Here is a 19,376-nt window from a genome sequence, read left to right as displayed (position 1 = left end):
AGAAGATGTCATTTGCCTCCCTCCACATTAAACTATAAACCAATAAAATTCTAACCAAAATCACAGCGTAATTTTGCATGGAACTTAATATATTAAAATTTATAAGGAAAAGCAAAAGACCAAATATAGTCAAAACAATTTTAAAGAACAAGGGTAAAGAAAGGGACTTGTCATCTCACAGTACAACTTTTTTTTAAACTTTATTTAGATATAATTCACACATAACTCATCCATCTGAAACATGCAACTTGCTGGTTTTACAGCATATTCACAGGATTGTGTAACAGCCCACAATTTTAGACATTTAGTATAAATAAGATCATATGAGCTCTTTTACCATGATGTTTTCAAGGTTTATTCATGTTTTAGACAACCTAACTTTAAAGCTATTAAGATAGCATTATACTAGCAAGAGGCTAAAACAGACTAAAGGAACAGAATAAGCATAATATAGATATAAAATTCATTTGCAAATTAATAATAATATTGATTATATAAAATACATATATAAAATATAAAATATGATATGCACAAATATAAAAGCTGATATGCAGTGGTATTGACGATGGAGACCACGGGGAAGAGATGAAATGTTTACCCAACATACAATGCTACGTGAGAATTATTTATTCATGTAAGAAAAATGAAATAGTACTTCTATGCCACATCATACAGTAATACAAGTTCAACTGAATTAAGGCCCTAAATGAGAAAGGCCAAACCTTACAAATTTAAGAATATCCAGAATAGGGGTGCCTGCTGGCTCAGTCAGTAGGGCATGTGACTCTTGATCTCAGGGTTGTGAGTTCAAGCCCCCATGTATGGCGTGGACTTTACTTAAAATAAAAAAAATTTAAAAAAGAAAGAATATCCAGAATAATATTTCATAACCTCAAGGCAGAGAATTTCATATACAAGAACCAAAAACAGCAATCAATAAAAAGAAACTGATAAATTTTATCAATTAAAATAAGCTTCTGTTCATCAAAATATACCATAGATATAATGTAAAGACAAGTCACAGTGGGGGGAAAGCTTTTTGCAAAGCATGTAACAGAACAAGAATTAACCATATTATAAAGAGGACTGATACAAATCAAAAGAAAAAAAAAACAATCTAATAGGAAATGTACCCCAAAAAAGGAAAATCCAATTCAGAGAGGAAAACCAAAGGACAAAAAGAAATTTAAATGCCCCATTTGCTACTAATTAGGGAAATATGAATAAAAGGCACAATGAGACTCCATTACTATCAAATTAACAAAAATTTCAAAGTCTGACCATAACAAGTATTTGGCAAAGAATAGAACAAAGAGAATTCTCATTTGCTGCTAAGGAGGTAAACGTGGAAGAGTAATATGACATTAGCTATGTCTACAACCCAAAATTAGCTCTCCTACTTCAAAAGAATTCCTGCCTGTATACTCAAAGAAATATGCACAATAGTAATCAGAGGAGCCTTGTTCATAATTGCAAAAAAATCTAGGTACAATCTAAATACACAATACTGATAAACCCTAAAAATGAACTAGAGCTACATGTATCAACACAGATGAACCTCATAAAGAATGACCAGTAAAAAATCAAGTCACGGGAAACTATACAAAGATTTAAAATTTTTAAAGCATGCAAAACAAAATATTTAAACTAATACATCTACAATAAAGTTTATAAAACACATGGAAATGATAAACACCAAATTCAAGATAACAGTAAATGAGGAGCAAGATACATTGCAGGGGTTTCAACTTCATCAGGAATATTCTATTTCTTAATTTGAGTCATGGATACATGGGATTTATTTACATTATTCTTTATAGTTCTTGGGATTCTAGAACATTTCATAATTATTTAAGTACAACTGAGGAAAGAGTTAAAAGTTATTTGAGAAAACAAGTCTTCAAAAAAAAAAGAGAGAACAAGTCTTCTGATCAATAAATATGTTACAGAAGTTACTTAAAACTGGAAAAAAAAACTGGAAAAAATTAAGCCTCTCCATAATATTTTATACAGAATAGTAAATAAAGGCAAACATCTGAGTTACGACTTCATAAGTAATCATTTCCAAAAGCACCACAATGTGTACAACCCTGACATAATTGTTTTTCAGGGATAGTAGCTGGAAACAAAATGTGTGCTATGGGAAATATTTAGTGGTTCATTACTTTTAGGCTACAAGTAAGTTAAAGTACACATAGTAAAGAGCTACCAGAGTATACAGTCTCAGAAATAAATGGCAGATCCATTTCAAAAAAAATTTTAAGTGATAGCAAATGTTTTCTTCTTAGGTATTCCTTTGGTTCACTTAGGGATATTTTTCCAACTTATTCTACTGCTGTTACCCTTGAAGTCTCACTCACAATTCTTATTCTATTCATTTTCTGCCAATCTCAAAACAGTAAAGAATAAAGTACTTCAGGACCTGGAGTTTAGTACCAACACTACAGAATTTTCAACAGTTACTGACCTTACCGAGATTTTGTGGGGAGAGAGGGAGGAGGAGGAGATTGGCTCTTGAGCAATGATCCAGAGCTGTTTTTATTAATTGTCATACTCTAGTCTTTGAACTCTCGGTTACACCACTGCTGTACATTTTATCACCTCCAGTAAACACAAAGTATGATTGGTTTTTAATATAAATTTCTCTGTAATAAGGGGCACCTAGGTGGCTCAATCAGTTAAGCATCTGCTTTCAGCTCAGGTCATGATCCCCAGGTCCTGGGATCAAGCCCCACATCAGGCTCCCTGTTCAGTGGGAAGTCTGCTTCTCCTTCTCCCTCTGCCCCTTCCCCTCATCCTCACACCCTGCCCCCACTCGTATTCTCTCTCTCAAATAAAATCTTTTTAAAAACTTTCTCACAATAAAGTAGATCCTTAAAAAATTTAAATCTTGATAACTAAGGAAATGGCATAATATTTAACTTATATTCTAACTAAACTCAAACAGGTAAACTCATTTTTTTCAAAGCTTATGTATGGATTTTGAATTAAACCTAGAAAGCGGGATCCCTGGGTGGCGCAGCGGTTTGGCGCCTGCCTTTGGCCCAGGGCGCGATCTTGGAGATCCGGGATCGAATCCCATGTCGGGCTCTCAGTGCATGGAGCCTGCTTCTCCCTCTGCCTATGTCTCTGCCTCTCTCTCTCTCTCTCTCTCTCTCTGTGACTATCATAAATAAATAAAAATTAAAAAAAAAAAAAAAAACCTAGAAAGCATATCATCTCTTGAGCTCTGAAAGCAGTATTTAACCTTTTTTTTTCAAATCCATATTCTCTTTTGACAAACATAAATATTTTCTGTCTACTGCCAACATTATTATCAAAATATAAACTAATGTTGAACATGTTCTTTTCCAAACTTTCCAGGATTCTAATAGCTGCCCGCATTGAGAATTATTGTACTAAAGATGAAAACTTATTAATAACAACGTTAAAAACAGCATATTTCTCAATGCTTTCAACGAGCTGTACCTACATATGGGGGAAAATATAAATGGGAGATAAGATAAAAAGAATCAACTTACACATATAACATGTTTGTATCCAAGTCAATGCAAACAACATCTTGTGGTGGGTCATGAAGATCAAAATACCTTGAGTCAACTCCAACTATAAATGGTAAAGGTGCACTAAGGACTGCCGCCAGTGAAAGAGGACAAAGGGGGATATATGGGCACTGCCACTGAAATGGAAAGATCATCTGGGAAAAAAATTTTGAAAAATTAACCAAATTTCAAATGTGCAATGAAACATATGTAATTAACTAATATTATTGAAAGGGACCATTAAAAAGCAGTGAAGTTTCTTTTACCTTGTACTTCATTCAGAAAACTAAATAACTATAAAATATTACTAAGCAGTACTATGAACCAATGTTATTATTAAAATCTTTAAGCATGACAATTATCACAAGCACAATAAAAATGCTAACAGCTCTTTGCATGTTAATTCTTCTACTGCCACATAAAACCCACATCCAAATTTTTTTTTAAAAAGTCAAAGCAGAGAGAGAAAAATCCCCCCCAAAATTATAAAACAAACTCATATCTTTATTTAATTCTTATGCATTTCATCCACCTATTAATTCTCAAAATACCTTTTGACTAAAATCCAAGGACTAAAAAAAATTCAAATCATTCTCTTAGTAATGGTCATAGTCAACTGAAAATTTCATTAAAAGTTTCCTAACTGCTCAAATAAACGCAAAATGATCCAACTTCAATGAAGCCTGGCATCTTAAAAAATACTTGTTAATATAAAACATACCTCAAGAATCCTTATCAGTGTTTTACAAAGCTCTACCTTAATTATATCGTATGTCCTTTTTAAAATAAAAGACAAGTTTTGGTAAGTTAAAAAACAGACTAAAAATTTAATTATCAGTTAATATGCAAATCCTAATCACTGATGACAAAAATTTTTCCTTTACTATAAAAATCCTTGCTATACCTTATCCATCATTACTCACCCTATAGCATTTATTACACCTGCCAGTTATTCCAGATGGTTGTTCGGAATAGGATTTTGTCTTCAATCATTTATTTACTTATCAAATATTTCAACACTTAGTGTGAGTCAACCACTGTTCTAAATGAGGCTGTAACAGTGAATAAAACAAAGATCACTGCCCTCCTGAGGTTTATAGCTTAGCAAAAGAGTCAGGAAACTCTTTCTGTACAAGAAAGATAAGAAATATTTTAGACCTTATGAGCCGTATTGTCTCACAAATATTTCACTTTGTCTCCATGCATGAAAGCAGTCATAGGCAAGTATGTAAATAAATGACCTATGTTCCAGTAAAATTTTACTCTCAAAAACAGATGGCAAGCAAGATTTGACCAGTGGGCCATCCTAGTTTAGCAGAGGCAGAATATAAAAAGAGGACACAATAAAAAAAAAAATATATATATATATATATATATATATATATATATATATCCCCTATTAGGAAGTGCTAAGTGCTATGGAAAAAGAAAAAGTAAAGCCCAAGTGCACAGGATTCTAATTAAGAATAGGAAAGAGGGGGATCCCTGGGTGGCGCAGCGGTTTAGCGCCTGCCTTTGGCCCAGGGCACGATCCTGGAGACCCGGGATCGAATCCCACGTCAGGCTCCCGGTGCATGGAGCCTGCTTCTCCCTCTGCCTAGGTCTCTGCCTCTCTCTCTCTCACTGTGTGCCTATCATAAATAAATAAAATTTTTAAAAAATTTTAAAAAAAGAATAGGAAAGAGGAAAGCAGGTTGTATATTATATAGGACAAATAGGGTGGACTTCATTAAGGTGACAACTGAGCCTAAACCTGAAGGGGAAGAGTGCTTTTGAGGGAAGGAACAGCTAGAGTAAGGTATGGGGCCTGCCTAATATGCTTCAGGAGCAGCTTGTGTGCTGGAGCAGGGTAAGCAAGGGGCAGAGTAGCCAGAATCAGAGGGCAAACAAAAAGAGCCACTCCCATAGGACCTTGCAAGGACTTCACAGATACCTACAGTGAAGATGGAAAATGATCTTCCATTCAACAAAAGTACATTATACCTGCAACTATGTCAAAAAATTTTAAAAACAAAAGAGCAAAATGTGACACCTTTATATTCACCTTTGACTTTTACAGCTTAATCGATAAATAGGGTCATTTTTACAAAAATATTCATTGGTTTCATCAATGTTTGCTGTGGAGCTCCATTAACTCTTGGATATTGTTTGATATTCAAATCATCCTCCTTCTGAATAATTTATCCTGTCAACATTCCTTTCCATTTTCTCTTCTTTATTTATTTATTTTTTTAATTTTTATTTATTTATGATAGTCACACAGAGAGAGAGAGAGAGAGGCAGAGACACAGGCAGAGAAAGAAGCAGGCTCCATGCACCGGGAGCCCGACGTGGGATTCGATCCTGGGTCTCCAGGATCGTGCCCTGGGCCAAAGGCAGGCGCTAAACCGCTGCGCCACCCAGGGATCCCATTTTCTCTTCTTTAAATGATAAACTGCCAGTCTTCACTTATTAATGGTTTTGCATTCATTGCAAGCAGTACTCCAACATCAGTTACATAAATTTCATGCAATTTTGCATTTTGCATAAGATTTCCAATTACACATTGCAATGTTTCCAACCAATTCTTGCACTGTACTGCTGAAAACAATCAAGAAGACTGGGCCACAAAGATTCTGACATAGGAACATAGATAAACACTCATGTTTTACAGGAAGGACTGGGAATTTTCTAAAACTGTTTATTTCATTAACAAATATTTTCATGTTATAATGGCTTTTGCTTTCATATGCAACTGTGAAGGTTTCAAAAATTAATACACAATGAGGATTTCTGCTCCTCATAGACTATCTCACATTGGTTACTTCAGTTTACAGTCATAGTAGCATTTCTCTGACAAATTAAGATCTTGGAAACATCCCAGTTGTTGATTTAACAGACATTTATTGAGTGCTTACTCAATGCTATTTAGCAGTAATTAAGTGCTGAGGACACAGGAATAATCAAGAGACTAGGTCTTTATTTCCATGTGAATTACATTCTTAAAATGGGGAAGAGAAAACAGGAGAGTCAACTGTTTTAAATTAAACATATAGTGGGAAATAAAGTTGGAGAAATGGAACAACCAAAATTCTGTACTATGATCCATAAAGCCCTACATTATCAGACCTCTAACTGCAATTGGGAAGACATCAAAAAACAGAAGAGAGGGATCCCTGGGTGGCGCAGCGGTTTAGCGCCTGCCTTTGGCCCAGGGCACGATCCTGGAGACCCAGGATCGAATCCCACGTCGGGCTCCCTGCATGGAGCCTGCTTCTCCCTCTGCCTGTGTCTCTGCCTCTCTCTCTCTCTCTCTCTCTCTCTCTCTGTGTGTGTGTGTGTGTGTGACTATCATGAATAAATAAAATCTTTAAAAAAAAAAAAAAAACAGAAGAGAATTTGATTTAATTTTGTTTTACATAATAGCTAAACATTTTTATATTATCCTATTTCACAATCACTTAGGATTTCCTGTTACTGGCTTACAATGATTAAAAGTTAAACTGGGAATAATTAACTGTGTAATTCATTTGCATAATTTTAGGGTAGATGAAATTGGCCAGAGCCTCTTGTTTAATATAATAAACTTCATTCACGAGTTTTGTGTAATCATATAGATTCTCTAAAGTACTCTAATACATGAAAAATCAGAAAGTGGAATTTTCTGTCAAATAGAAATCACCTTTTTTTCTTTTTCTCTTTACTATTTCTCTTTGCCACTCTATTATATTTATGTTAAACGTTTCCTGGTAATTTCTTTTTTTTTTTTTTCAAGATTTTATTTATTTATTCATGACAGAGATAGAGAGAGAGAGAGAGAGAGAGAGAGAGAGAGAAGCAGGCTCCATGCAGGGAACCTGACGTGGGACTTGATCCTGGGTCTCCAGGATCACACCCCGGGCTGAAGGTGGCACTAAACCGCTGGGCCACTGGGGCTGCCCTCTGGTAATTTCAAAGTTGCTTTCACTGAAGCAAATTTCCCTTTATAGTAAAAATTCTGTCAGTAATCCTGTACTATAAAGAAAATTCTGTACTTACAGCTACAACAGCTTCAGCTACTCCAGTCAACACAGCTGGCCTAAGAGAATGTAGCAGAATCTTACTCTCAAGTAAAACAAACAGCAGCAGTGTGGCACAATTCTCAGGACCCAGATTCATTAACAAGGTGCTAAAGTTGGCTCCACTAGAAGAAAAGAGAAAAAGATTATGAACTATTTCACTAAAACATGTACAAATTTGCTTATTAAATTATTTCTTAAATATTAACAGACTGAGAATCCAGTGGTAATTTCAAGTCCTGATTTAGTTATCACTGAGAAGTAGCAAATTTAATGAGAGAGTATAACAATGATTCAAACTCATCCTTTGGTAACAAAGGGGAGTTTATCAGGGAAGATTTTCCCAAAAAACCACCACTTGAGCTGAGCTAAAACAAATGGAAGTTAGGGAGAAGCCAACAGATGCAGAGGCAATGAGGCAAGAAAAAGCTACCATCATTTCTACGAAATTGAAATACACTTATTGTGACTAAAGCATAAGGAAGGGGTACAGATTATGTCAAAACAGAAACAATACAATTACATTTGCATTCTCAAAAGGACACCTGCTTGCAGTATGGATAAAGAAATGAAGGAAGAAGAAAAGGGATGAATTACAGTTACTAACAAAGTTGTCTAGGTGAAAGATCAGGCTATCCTGGACTAGAGATGTAGATGAACAGACGCTAACAGGTTTGAGATATCTGGGGAGGTTAAAATCAGTTCACTTGAATATTTAGCTGAGAAACCAGATAGGAGGGGAGAGAAAAGGAAGAGGGAGTTATTTCCTATATCCACCTTGCAACACTCTTAAATGTTCCATTTTTTAAACGGACAGCCCACCATCCATTCAGCTATCAAAATAGAAACATTAAGACTATCCTATGTAAAAGATGACACTTAATTTTATTATCCTAACCCTTAAAATATTTTAAAGCTTCTGCTCCAAGTGAATGAATATATCATTTTAGATACTATTACTAACCTTAGTGGTAAAGGCGTAGAAACTGGCTGTGATAATATTAATGCATCATGGACTGAAAGCTTTAAAAAAAAAGAAAGATGAATTAATCAAGCCAATCTTGAAACCTAAATATTTAGGTCTATATCAAGGATGATACAGAAAATAATACAAAGACTAACACAGTTTTAGAAATGTACTAAGGTATAAAACAATAGCTGTATTTACTCAGAGGTATTGTATTAGCTCTTTCAAATTAAATGGTTAATTCAACTGAATTCTAATTCAGTTAATTATTTAAAATACAGTTATTTTTAAATTATGAAATAATTGTTTTTTAAAAGCTTCAAGTTTATTTACTCTATAGACTGGCAAGCATTTAGCAACTGATTACTATATATTAACACTTGCTGAAGAACATACTGGTTGAACAGAAGTACATTCAAGATTAACAATACTTGACTTAATGCCACCATATCACATTAATGTTGATAACATCTTAGAAAAAAATTTTAAAATAGCTTGCCTCTAGAGATCAGCACTACTCAAAGTACCAGTCTGCAAACTGTTACTGGCCTAGGAAAAGATCATATACAAATGGAGAAAGCCATTCAGAAACCTTTAGGGCAATATGACACTGCTCTCACACCCAAGTACGTGATCAGAGGGCTCGTGTCTTTGGACAGGTACAGATATGTTCATGTCTACACTGATCACATGGTAAGGCACATTTCACAAGCTGTAAACTCGTACAGGCTTGCCACTGATCAGAAATAAAGAAGCTGTTGCTTTAACATAGAAAGTTTGAAGACCACTATCAGAGACTATTTCACCTCTTCCCTCCAACCACAAATCATTTAATATTTAATATTTATTAGTTGCTCAGATTTAAAAATATGCTTAAAACATAATTCTGGGTTATACATTATTAAAACCAGCTACATAAATGCCATACACAGACCAATAATGATAATGTCATGAATCAAAGGTTGTAATTATTCCAATTCTTCACACTCAAAATATAAAATACAAAAAATTCAAGGACTTTATGAACACATACTGCTCCACTTCAAACTCAAAGGGCCATAAATCTACTCTGCAATGACTAGAATGAACATTTGCAGAGCTTCCCTCAAATATATTTGCTTTTGATTACCTGTACAAGGATTCTTGGTCTTTGTGGTGAAGGAAAAGGGATGTTTTGCATGAAGTGTGAAATATGCCTGCAAATAAAATTGAAATATAGATCATAATTACTTTTCTAAAATGCATCATAGATTTTAACAAGTTTTAAATATTATATATATCATTCCAGGTCTGACAAAACCACTTACCTAAAACTTATGCTAAATAAATATACTTAGTGTATAAACAAATATATTCATCCCACTAAACTTCTGAAATGCACACTCTATTTCCTGATTAAAAGTCCATATTAATATACCCTAATGTTGCCAGGAAAATAAGAATAACACATATATAATCTTCATAAAAGAAGCTAATTGGGATCCCTGGGTGGCGCAGCGGTTTGGCACCTGCCTTTGGCCCAGGGCGCGATCCTGAAGACCCGGGATCGAATCCCACGTCAGGCTCCCGGTGCATGGAGCCTGCTTCTCCCTCTGCCTATGTCTCTGCCTCACTCTCTCTCTGTATGACTATCATAAATAAATAAAAATTAAAAAATAAATAAATAAATAAAAATAAATAAAAATAAAAGAAGCTAATTTTTATTGTCTGGTTACCAGTGCCGGTATGGGGAACAACTAACTGCAATACAATAAATTAAAACTATTACTGATTTTAATACTAATAATTAATCAATATTAATTTAATCAATATAGTTCTTTCAAGGGATCCCTGGGTGGCGCAGCAGTTTAGTGCCTGCCTTTGGCCCAGAGCGCGATCCTGGAGACCCAGGATCGAATCCCACGTCGGGCTCCCGGTGCATGGCGCCTGCTTCTCCCTCTGCCTGTCTCTGCCTCTCTCTCTATCTCTGTGTGACTATCATAAATAAACTAAAAAAAAATATATATATATATATATATATATATATATATATATATATATATATATATATAGTTCTTTCACTATAACTTTGGGCAAACCACTTACCTTCTCTATTTCTCTACTTATAAATAATGCTTCTTATGTCTCTCCAAAGCTTTGAGCTCTTAGGAACCACTAACATGCAAATTTTATTCATCTGAGAAAAACATTAATTGCATATACTGATTTAATACCTCAAACTATTCATAGAACATTAATTTTTCAAAAGGCTACTCACTTGTCCCTAACATTAAGCTTTATTTCAAACAATTTTAAGTTCATCTGAAAGCCAAAGTTAAATTTAGACTATGAACTCTTAGTTTGGCATCTCAAGAGTACATCACAAAAGTTAAATAATTGCCCCTACTTTTCCACTAATTATTATGCTTTGCTGATATTCTTTCTGTTATAATGTGAAATCTCAGAAATTGTATGAAAAATTTATCTCATGCAAACTATATTTCCATAAAGCTCTGACACCTATTGGTTTGTTAAGAGGATAAATAAGTCATTAACTATAATAAACAAAAGTCAGTGTGCCTCCAGAGTCAGAAAAGATGTGTGTGTGAGAGTGTTTTTAAGTAATCTCAACATCCAACGTAGGGGCTTGAACCCATGATCCTGAGATCAAGAGTTGGATGCTCCACCAACTGAGCCAGTGAGGTGCCCCAAGATGTGGTTTTTAAAAGACAGCAGCTTCTTAAAACAGAGGATCATGGGGGAAGGGAGGAAAAAATAAAACGACAAAATCATACAGGCAGACAAACCATGAGACTCTTAATCATAGGAAACAAACTGAGGGTCGCTGGAGGGGAGGGGGTTGGGGGATGGAGTAATTGCGTGATGGGCATTAAGGAGGGCACATGATGTGATGAGCACTGGGTGTTAAAAAGGACTGATGAATCACTGACCTCTACTTCTCAAACTAATAATACACTAAATGTTAATTAATTGAATTTAAACTTTAAAAGGGGGAGGGGTGCCTGAATTCTCAGTGGATTAAGCGGCTGCCTTCAGGTCAGGTCATGATCCTGGAGTCCTGGCAGCCTTGAGCTCCCTGCTTAGGAAAAAAGTCTACTTGTCCCTCTCCCTCTACCTCTCCCCCCAACCCTGCCCTCGCTGTGTTCTCTCTCTCAAATAAATAAATAAAACCTTAGAAAACAAAAAAGAAAAAGAAAAAAAACCCTCAAAAAAATAAAAGACAGCAGCTCCACATATATTCTTCCTGCTTCCAAAAGATTTCCATAACAAAAGGACTTAAAAATGGAGTGGAAAATTAGAATCCCTCGATGCTAAAACCAAAACCTCACTTTTAGCATCAATTAACTTACCCTTATTAATTTCTACCTCAGCTAAGATGCTTTATAGTTAGACCCCGGAATGGCCATGTGTATTATTTAGGTCTACATGTGTCCATAGCTTTTTTTCTCTTGGTTATTAGAGAATGAATAGGAAAAACACATACAGTGCACTATATAGAGTCCCTTCAGTTGAGTTCTCAAAAAAGTTATTCATCCCAACCACCACTCCTCAATTTTAAAATCACTAGTTCAGGTGAAAAAGGGGACAAGTAAAAAGATGACTGTGACCCTTCTTCCCTTTGAACTTTTGAACTTCCTTAAACTTAAGCAAACAATTAAATGTGTACATACAAAACCAGTTTTCCCACCAGACATCTTTCTCATCATTATACCTACTTTTCAATGGGAAGAGGATGTGGTCCAGACACAGAAAGTTTGTAGATAAACATGAGAAATTTTCTGAAAGCTTCAAAAAAAGGCCAGTGTGAGAGTAAACAAATGCATTTGTTTGAATTGATGGATCTGGAGACCACTTTTCTCTCCACAGGGGTCACCAGGCCCAGATGCATAAGCTGTTTCTCTGTCAGAAGTTCCCGAGAGTAAGGTTCATAAAACTGGATGGCAGCTCCATATACCTACAAAGCAACAGAATTCCAGTATAAGATTTGAGTTTGTTTGTACAAGAGAAACACTAGCATAGAGTGAATAAGGTGATTAGAAAAATCTCAAACACTGCTGGTGGGAATATAAAATGGTACAGCTTCTGTGGAAAAGTTTGGTGGCGTCTTTAAAATTTTAAAAAGAATTACTATAGAATCCAGCAATTCTACTAATTAGACCCCAAAGAATTGAAATTAGGGACTCAAACAGATACTTGTACACCAGTGTTCAAAGCAGCATTATTCACAATAGACAAATAGTGGAAACAACCCCAATATCCATCAATAGATGAGTGGACAAACAAAAAACGTGGTATATAATGCCATGGAATGTTATTCATCCTCAAAAAGGAGTGAAATTCTGATAGACACTGCAACATGAATGAACCTTGGAAAACACTATACTAAGTGAAATAAGCCAGACACAAAAGGACAAATATTTATAGGATTCCACTTATATGAGCTACCTAAAATAGGCAAATTTGTAGAAAGTAGAATAGAGATTACCAGGAACCAGGCATAGGGGTGGGGGAAGTTTCTGTCTAAGGTAATGGAAAAGTTCTGGAAACAGATAGTGATACCTTTTAAAAATACTATAACTACTTGGTCACTATATATATAAATATACATACATATGTATACATAATTATATATATATACATACACTTATCACATACAGTGTGTATCACATTAACCTTTGTCTTTACAAATATAACACTTTCTATGATCTCAAGAGATTTTAATATGACAAAAGCATCTCAATGAAACATTATTCTCTATCGATCAAAGTAAATTTAATAACTCTTAAGTGTTTAAAGATCTTAAAATTTTCATTTATATTTATTGCTTTCAATGAGAGAAATATAAATACTTATTAGCTAAAGACTTACCTTAGTTGTAAGCAACCTAATTAATACAGCATTGGCCTTCATTCAGTGCATACTTTGCTTATGTTCCAGACATTATGCTAGATACTTAATCTTCATTATCATTAATACAGTGGTTTTATAACTATGCCCTATAGAATGAGGCCACAGATGTGTTTTGTTTGATCCATAAGAGTCAGCATTGGTTAGTTATACTTTCCAATAAACTATTTTATCAAATTTCCTGAGAGCTTTTAATTTTGAAATTTCTACTACATTCATAGTTTTATTTACTTTTTATTTCCTAATATTGTTTCACCATCTCTTTCTTATTTTGAATTATTATTTATGTCATTACTATTGCTTTATACATGTTTTCAGTTACTGACTATTACAAATAAGACATATACATGTCTTTTGGAAAATATATACAATCTTTTCCCTTGGGATAAGAGTGTAAGTCCTGGGCCACAGAGTTGTTTCTTTCCCTTGCTAATAATGTATAAATTCTTATATACTATGGATTCAAGTCACACACACACACACTGCATTATTTCCTCTCATCCTGTGGCCTGCTTTTTTCACCTTAAGGGTATCTTTTTTTTTTTTTTAAAGGATTTTATTAACTTATTTGAGAGAATGAGAGAAAGTGAGAGAGTGTGTGCACGAATAGAGGGTGGGCAGTGGGGGTAGGGGCAGAAGGACAAGTAGACTGGAGGACCTTGAGATCATGACCTGAGCCAAAATCAGATGCTTCTGACTGACCCACCCAGGCACCCCTGGTATCTTTGAATAAACAGATTTTTTTTATTTCAGTGAGGTCCTATTATTCATCTTTTCTTTTATGGTCAGTACTTAAAAAAAAAAAAATGTTAATTCCAATATAGTTAACATACAGTGTTAATTTCAAGTATATAATACAGTGATTCAGTAATTCCATATACTACTCTTATCAAGAGTTGTTTATCAAGATAAGCATACTCTTAATTCACTTTACCTATTTCACCCATTCTTCTACCCATCTCCCCTCTGGTAACCTATATATATATAATATAGATATTATTTATACTTCTCTCATTGAAAGCAATAAATATAAATGAAAATTTTAAGATCTTTAAACACTTAAGAGTTATTAAATTTACTTTGATCGATAGAATTCCAGTATAAGATTTGAGTTTGTTTGTACAAGAGAAACACTAGCATAGAGTGAATAAGGTTATCCAGGTTTTTCTAGGTTGACAAGTCCCTTGGCATATAATTTTTCATAATATTCCCTTACAATTCTTTGTATTTCTATGATGTCAGGTCTTATTTCTCCTCTTTCATTTCTAATTTTATTTCAGTCCTCTTTTTTTTTTTTTTTAAATGAATCTAGCTAAAGATTTATCGATTTCAGTGATCTTTTCAAAGTACCAGCTTCTAAAACACACACACACACACACACACACACACAAAGTACCAGCTTCTGGTTTCATTGATATGTATTACTGTTTGGGGGTTTTTGCCTTTTTTTTAATTTTTTTTTTTTCTTTTCTGTATCACTTATTTCTGCTCTAGTCTGTAATACTTCATTCTGCTGGTTTGAGTTTTGTTTGTTCAATGTTTCATTGAGATGCTTTTGTCATATTTATTAAAAATCTCTTGAGATCATAGAAAGTGTTATATTTGTAAAGACACATAGCTTGCCCTCTATAAATAAAAGTCTGGTTTTTTTGTCTTGTCTCTTTTATCCCCCCTTGTTCATTTGTTTTGTTTCTTAAGTTCCACATATGAGTGAAATCATATGCTATGGGTCTTTCTCTGACTGGCTTATTTCACTTAGCATTATACTCTCTAGATACATCTATGTTGTGAATGGCAAGATTTCATTCTTTTTCTGGCTGAACGATATTCCATTGTACATATATACCACTTCTTTATCCACTCATCTATCAATGGATACTCGGACTGCTTCAAAAATTTAAATACTGCTGCAATAAACACAGGGGTGCACAGATTCCTTTGAATTAGTGTTTTCCTGTTCCTTAGGTAAATACACAGTAGTGCAATTACTAGATTATAGGGTAGCTCTATTTTTAATTTTCTGAGGAATCTCCATACTGTCTTCCGCAGTGACAGTACCAGTTTGCATTCCCACCAACAGTGCAAAAGGGTATCTTTTTTTCCACATCCTTGCCAACATTTGTTGTTTCTTGTGTTCACTATTTTAGCCCTTTTGATAGGAGTGAGGTGATATCCTATTGTGATTTTGATTTGCACTTCCTTGATGATGAGTGATACCGAGCATCTTTTCATGTGCCTGTTGCTCATCCATGTGTCTTCTTTGGAGAAATGTCTGTTCATGTCTTCTGCCTATTTTTAAATTAGTTTATTGTGGGATTTTTGCTGCTGAGTTGTATAAGTTCTTTATATATTTTGGATACTAAGCCTTTATCAGATATTTCATTTGCAAAATATCTTCTCCCATTCAGTAGGATGTCTTTTAGTTCTGTTGGTTGTTTCCTTTCCTATGCAGAAGGTTTTTCTTTGATGTAACCCCAGTAGCTTATTTTTGCTTTTGTTTCCCTTGCTCAAGAGACATATCTAGAAAGATGCTGCTATGGCTAATGTCAGAGAAATTACTGCCTATGATCTCTTCTAGGATTTTTATGGTTTCAGGTCTCACATTTAGGTCCTTGTCCACTCTGAGTTTATTTTTGTGTATGGTTAAGAAAGTGATCTAGTTTCATTCTTTTGCATGAATCTGTCCAATTTTCCCTATATTATTTGTTGAAAATAGTCTTTTTCTCATTGCATATTCTTGCCTCCTTTGTAAAAAATTAACTGACCATATAACCATGGGTTTATTTCTGGATTTTCTATTCTGTTCCATTGATCTATGTATCTATTTTTGTGTCAGTACCATACAGTTTTGATTACTACAGCTTTGTAATATAACATGAAATCTGGAATTGTGATACCTGCATCTTTGTTTTTCTTTTTCATGATTACTTTGGCTATTTGGGGTCTTTTGTAGTTCCATATAAATTTGAGTATTGTTTGTTCTAGCTCTGTGAAAAAGGCTCTAGGTTTTTTTTTGTTTTTTTTTTTTAAAGATTGCATTTATCTATTAATGAGAGACACAGAGAGAGAGAGAGGCAGAGACACAGGCAGAAGGAGAAGCAAGCTCCATGCAGGAAGCCCGATGTGGAACTCGATCCCGGGACTCCAGGATCACACCCTGGGTGAAGGCAGGCTCTCAACCACTGGGCAACCCAGGCATCCCGCTATTGATATTTTGATAGGAATTGCATTAAATCTGCAGATTACTTTGGATAGTATGGACATATTAACAATATTTGTTCTTCTAATCCATGAGCATGGAGTCTTTCCAATCCTTTGTGTCATCGTCAACTTCCTTCATCAATGTTTATACTTCTCAGAGTATGTCTTTCACCACCTTGATCATGCTTATTCTTAGGTATTCTATTATTTTTGGTGCAGGTACAAATGGAATTATTTAATTTTTCTTTCTGTTGCTTCATTATTTGTATATTGAAATGCAACAGATTTCTGCACATTGATTTTGTATCCTCCAACTTTACTGAATTCCATTATCAGTTCTAGTAGTTTTTTGGTGGAATCTTGAGAGTTTTATATATATAATATCATGTTATCTACAAATTATAAGTTTTACTTCTTCCTTGCTAATGTGGATGCCTTTTATTTTTGTTGTGTGATTGCTGCAGCTAGGACTTCCAACACTATGTTAAATAAGTGATGAGAGTGGACATCCTTCCTTGTTACTAACTTAGGGGAAAAGCTCTCAGTTTCTCCCCATTAAGGATGATGTTCACTGTGGGCTTTTCCATATATGGCCTTATTGTGTTCAGGCAGGTTCCCTCTAAATCTACTTTGTTGAGGGTTTTTATCATGAATGGATGTTGTACTTTGTGCCTATTGAAATGATCATTTGGTTTTTATCCTCTTATTGATGTGATATACTGCATTTATTGATTTGCAAACATTGTACCACCCTTGCATCCCCAGAATAAATCCCACTTGATTATGATGCATGTTTTTAATGTATTAGATTTAGTTTGCTAATATTTTGTTGAGGATTTCTGCATCTATGTTCATCAGAGATACTGACCTATAGTACTCTTGTTTTGTACTGTTTTTATCTGGTTTTGGTGAGTAATACTGGCCTCATAGAATGAATTAGGAAGTTTTATTTCCTCTTCTATTTTCTGGAAAGGTTTGAGAAGAATAGGTATTAACTCTTCTTTAAATGTTGGGTAGAATGCACCTGTGAAACCATCTGGTCCTGGACTTTTGTTTGTTGGTAGCTTTTTGATTACTAATTCAAATTTCGTTGCTAGTAATTGGTCTGTTCAAATTTTCTATTTCTTCTTGATTCAGTTTTGGGAGATTATATATTTCCAGGAATTTATCTAGGTTTTTCTAGGTTGACAAGTCCCTTGGCATATAATTTTTCATAATATTCCCTTACAATTCTTTGTATTTCTATGATGTCAGGTCTTATTTCTCCTCTTTCATTTCTAATTTTATTTCAGTCCTTTTTTTTTTTTTTTAATGAATCTAGCTAAAGATTTATCGATTTCGGTGATCTTTTCAAAGTACCAGCGTCTAAAAACACACACACACAGACACACACACACAGACACACACACACACACACACACACAAAGTACCAGCTTCTGGTTTCATTGATATATATTACTGTTTGGGGGTTTTTGCTTTTTTTTTTTTTTTTCCATTTCTGTATCACTTATTTCTGCTCTAGTCTGTATTATTTCCTTCTGCTGGTTTGAGTTTTGTTTGTTCTTTTTTGAGCTCCTTTAGGCATATGGTTCGGTTGCTTGAGATTTTTCTTGCCTCTTGAGGTAGGTCTGTATTGCTATTTAAACTTCCCTCTTAGAACCACTTTTGTGGCATCCCAAAGATTCTGGAGCATTATGTTTTAATTTTTATTTGTTTCCGTGTATTTTCTGATTTTTTCTTTGATTACTTGTTTGACCCATTCATGGTTTAGTAGCATATTATTTGACCTCCATGTATTTGTGCTCTTTCCAGGTTTTTTTCTTGTGGTTGATTTCTAGTTTCACTGCATTGTGATCAGAAAAGATGCACGGTGTGACCTCAATCTTTTGGAATTTGTTGAGACTTGTTTTGTGGCCTGATATGTGATCTATTCAGGGTGTTCTTAGGCTGGGTGCATAAATATTTACAATTGTTATATCTTCTTTTTGGATTGTCCCTTTAATAGTGTCCTTCTCTGGAGTGCCTGGGTGGCTCAGTTAAGCATCCTACTCTTAATTTTGGCCCAGGTCATGATCTCAAGGTTGTGAGACCTGGCTCTGCCCTAGGCATGGAACTTGATTAAGATTCTCTCTCTCCTTCTAAAAAAAAAAAAAAAATACACACACACACACACACACACACATATGGGCGGGGGGAGAGTCCTCCCTTGTCTCATTACAATCTTTGCTTTAAAGTCTGTTTTATCCAACAAAAAAAATTGCTACTTCTGATTTCTTTGACATCCATTTGCATGATAAATGCTTCTCCACTCCTTCATTTTCAATCTGCAGGTGTCTTCAGGCCTGAAATGAGTCTTTTATTGGCAGCATATAAATGGGTCTTGTTTTTTTATCCATTCTGTCACACCTTTTCCTTTCATTGGAGCATTTAGTCCATTTACATTCAAAGTAAATTTTTTTAAAGATTTTATTTATGTATTCAACAGAGAGAGAGAAAGGGCAAGCACAAGCAGGGGAAGCAACAGAGGAGAGGGAGAAGCAGGCTCCCCCATCAAGCAGGAAGCCTGATATGGGGCTCAATCCAAGGACGCTGGGATCATGACCTGAGCCTAAGGCAGCCGCTTATCAACTGAGCCACTCAGGTGCCCTCAAAGTCATTATTTGGATTACATAAATAGGTATGTATTTATTGCCATCTTGTTACTTGTTTTGTGATTATTTT

The 19,376-nt window shown here is 34.7% G+C and overlaps 1 protein-coding gene across 3 annotated transcripts in view; it reads right to left on the bottom strand.

The window, feature by feature from the left end:
• The window catches only part of DENND4C (DENN domain containing 4C), a 124,627-nt gene that overhangs the window by 57,825 nt on the left and 47,426 nt on the right, over nt 1-19,376 (bottom strand). For all 3 annotated transcript variants that reach the window (XM_077912107.1, XM_077912108.1, XM_077912110.1), the window contains 5 exons: nt 12,263-12,501; nt 9,676-9,742; nt 8,544-8,602; nt 7,560-7,704; nt 3,522-3,697 (listed from right to left, as the gene is read on the bottom strand). In XM_077912107.1, the coding sequence (XP_077768233.1) occupies nt 3,522-3,697; nt 7,560-7,704; nt 8,544-8,602; nt 9,676-9,742; nt 12,263-12,501 (686 nt within the window). The remainder of the gene's footprint in view (nt 1-3,521; nt 3,698-7,559; nt 7,705-8,543; nt 8,603-9,675; nt 9,743-12,262; nt 12,502-19,376) is intronic.

The sequence above is a fragment of the Canis aureus genome, chromosome 10 (genome assembly GCF_053574225.1).
Source record: "Canis aureus isolate CA01 chromosome 10, VMU_Caureus_v.1.0, whole genome shotgun sequence".
NCBI classification, from domain to species: Eukaryota; Metazoa; Chordata; class Mammalia; order Carnivora; family Canidae; genus Canis; species Canis aureus.
This window is presented reverse-complemented; position numbering and strand designations above follow the sequence as displayed.